Genomic DNA, 2,025 nt, shown 5'->3' on the forward strand with positions numbered 1-2,025 from the left:
AGTGTAAATTTACACATGCAAAAGTTATGGAAGACTTTCTTTAAACTGGGCTAGTTTTCACCTTGGGGGAACCATCTGAATAATTCTTTGTCAAGTTTTGGAGTTTCCCATAATTCCTTTAGGGTTTCCAGAATTTGGTCAACAGTGTTACAGCCTCCACAAACTTGTTTTTCCATTCTTTACTCTTCTTTCTGTTTATAGTTTTTCTACCTGTTATTGCTATGTGATATTACTATTGCGTATTTCATCATACATCAGCTAGAGATCACACATCTTAGACAAACTATGAAACTGAAATCTAAATTAAAATTTCAAGGGGTTGCTATCTTTTTGGAATTACGTTTCTTCCTAACAATTTTTTGACAGCGTTGATAACCTCTTTGTTCCTTAAACTGTAAATAACAGGGTTCAGCACGGGAGACACAAAGGCATAAACTGCAGACATGGCTTTGTCGGCCTCAGCGTTTTTGCTAAAAGCAGATCTCACGTAGGTGTAAATAGCACCTCCGAAGTATAATGACACAACGGTGAGGTGCGATGCGCAAGTAGAAAAGGCTTTCTTCTTTTTGTCCGCAGAACGGATTCTTAGTATGGCCGAGATGATATATATGTAAGAAATGACTATTAACAGGAAGCAAACCATACAATTAAAAATATCTGCAATAATAACGACTACGTTATTGATAAAAGTGTCTGAGCAGGCCACGTTTAACAATGAGGGAATTTCACAAAAGAAGTGGTCAATTACATTGCGTTGGCAGAATTTTAGCCTCAAGATTAAGCCGGTGTGCATGAATGAATTTGAGATCCCAATTATCCAGACAGTGGCAGCCATAAGGATACAATTCTTCCTGCTCATAATGGTGCTATAATGCAATGGGATGCAGATTGCAACGTAACGATCGTAGCCCATCACCGTCAAGAGCATGAGCTCCGTACTCAGGGCAGAGGTGAAGATACACAACTGAATTATACATTCAGAGAAGGGAATAGTTTTCTCCGTTGACAGGAGGATCTGAAAAACCATGGGAATAGCAGCTGTGGTGCAACAAATGTCCAAGACGGACAAGTTAATGAGAAAGAAGTACATGGGAGTATGAAGGCGAGAGTCATTGGCAATGATGGTGGTGATCAAACTGTTGCCCAGCAAAGCTGCTATGTAGATGACGAAGAAGAGTCCAAAAAATATAGGCTGGAGTTCTGGGTTACTGGAAAGTCCAATCATATAAAACTCTATGGGCTTGCTCTGGTTATTTCCTTCCATTATAGCTGAAATTTTGACCTGTAGAAATGAAACAGAAACAAATATGAGACAAATGCCAGAAATAAGAACATAAGAAATGCCTCCGCTGGGTCAGACCTGAGGTCCATCGCGCCCAGCAGTCCGCTCACGCGGCGGCCCATCAGGTCCAGGACCTGAGTAGTAATCTTTTATCTATACCCCTCTATCCCCTTTTCCAGGAGGAAATTGTCCAATCCTTTCTTAAACCCCAGTACCGTTCGCTGCCCTATAACGTCCTCTGGAAGCGCATTCCAGGTGTCCACCACACGTTGGGTAAAGAAGAACTTCCTAGCATTCGTTTTGAATCTGTCCCCTTTCAACTTTTCCCGAACACCAGGATTATTTCTCTTTGGTGTGTGCACTTATGGAGTCCATCTCAATATCATTACAGACCGCATCAGCACATTCTGATAGTGCTGGGGTGGCCACGGCAGAGCGGGGATAGTTACCAGAAATATCTGGGATAGCGCAATATTTATAACAGATTAAAACGTTTAAAAGGAGCCAGTAAAAATGACTGGGAATGCAATTAGGATCTGGTTTGATTCTGCCTGAGGATGGAGTAAACATATTCAGTTCAGAGGTGGCTGTGACATGAATAAACATCATTTCAGTGATATTAAGTGGGGGTATGCAACCTGAAAATCTTCATTTCCAATATTCTATAAATCTTCTTAATTCATGGATCTCTTTTGGGTTTTAGATAACTAGATTCAAAACTGCTTTCAGTCTATTTGGAGCTC

General features: G+C 40.8%; 1 protein-coding gene across 1 annotated transcript; it reads right to left on the minus strand.

The window, feature by feature from the left end:
- Positions 1–322: 322 nt before the first annotated feature.
- LOC117348139 (olfactory receptor 13G1-like) lies at positions 323–1,264 on the minus strand. Its single transcript, XM_033919843.1, has one exon. The coding sequence runs from the start codon at positions 1,262–1,264 to the stop codon at positions 323–325; it is 942 nt and encodes a 313-aa protein (XP_033775734.1).
- Positions 1,265–2,025: the final 761 nt, after the last annotated feature.

Source organism: Geotrypetes seraphini, chromosome 14, assembly GCF_902459505.1.
Source record: "Geotrypetes seraphini chromosome 14, aGeoSer1.1, whole genome shotgun sequence".
NCBI classification, from domain to species: Eukaryota; Metazoa; Chordata; class Amphibia; order Gymnophiona; family Dermophiidae; genus Geotrypetes; species Geotrypetes seraphini.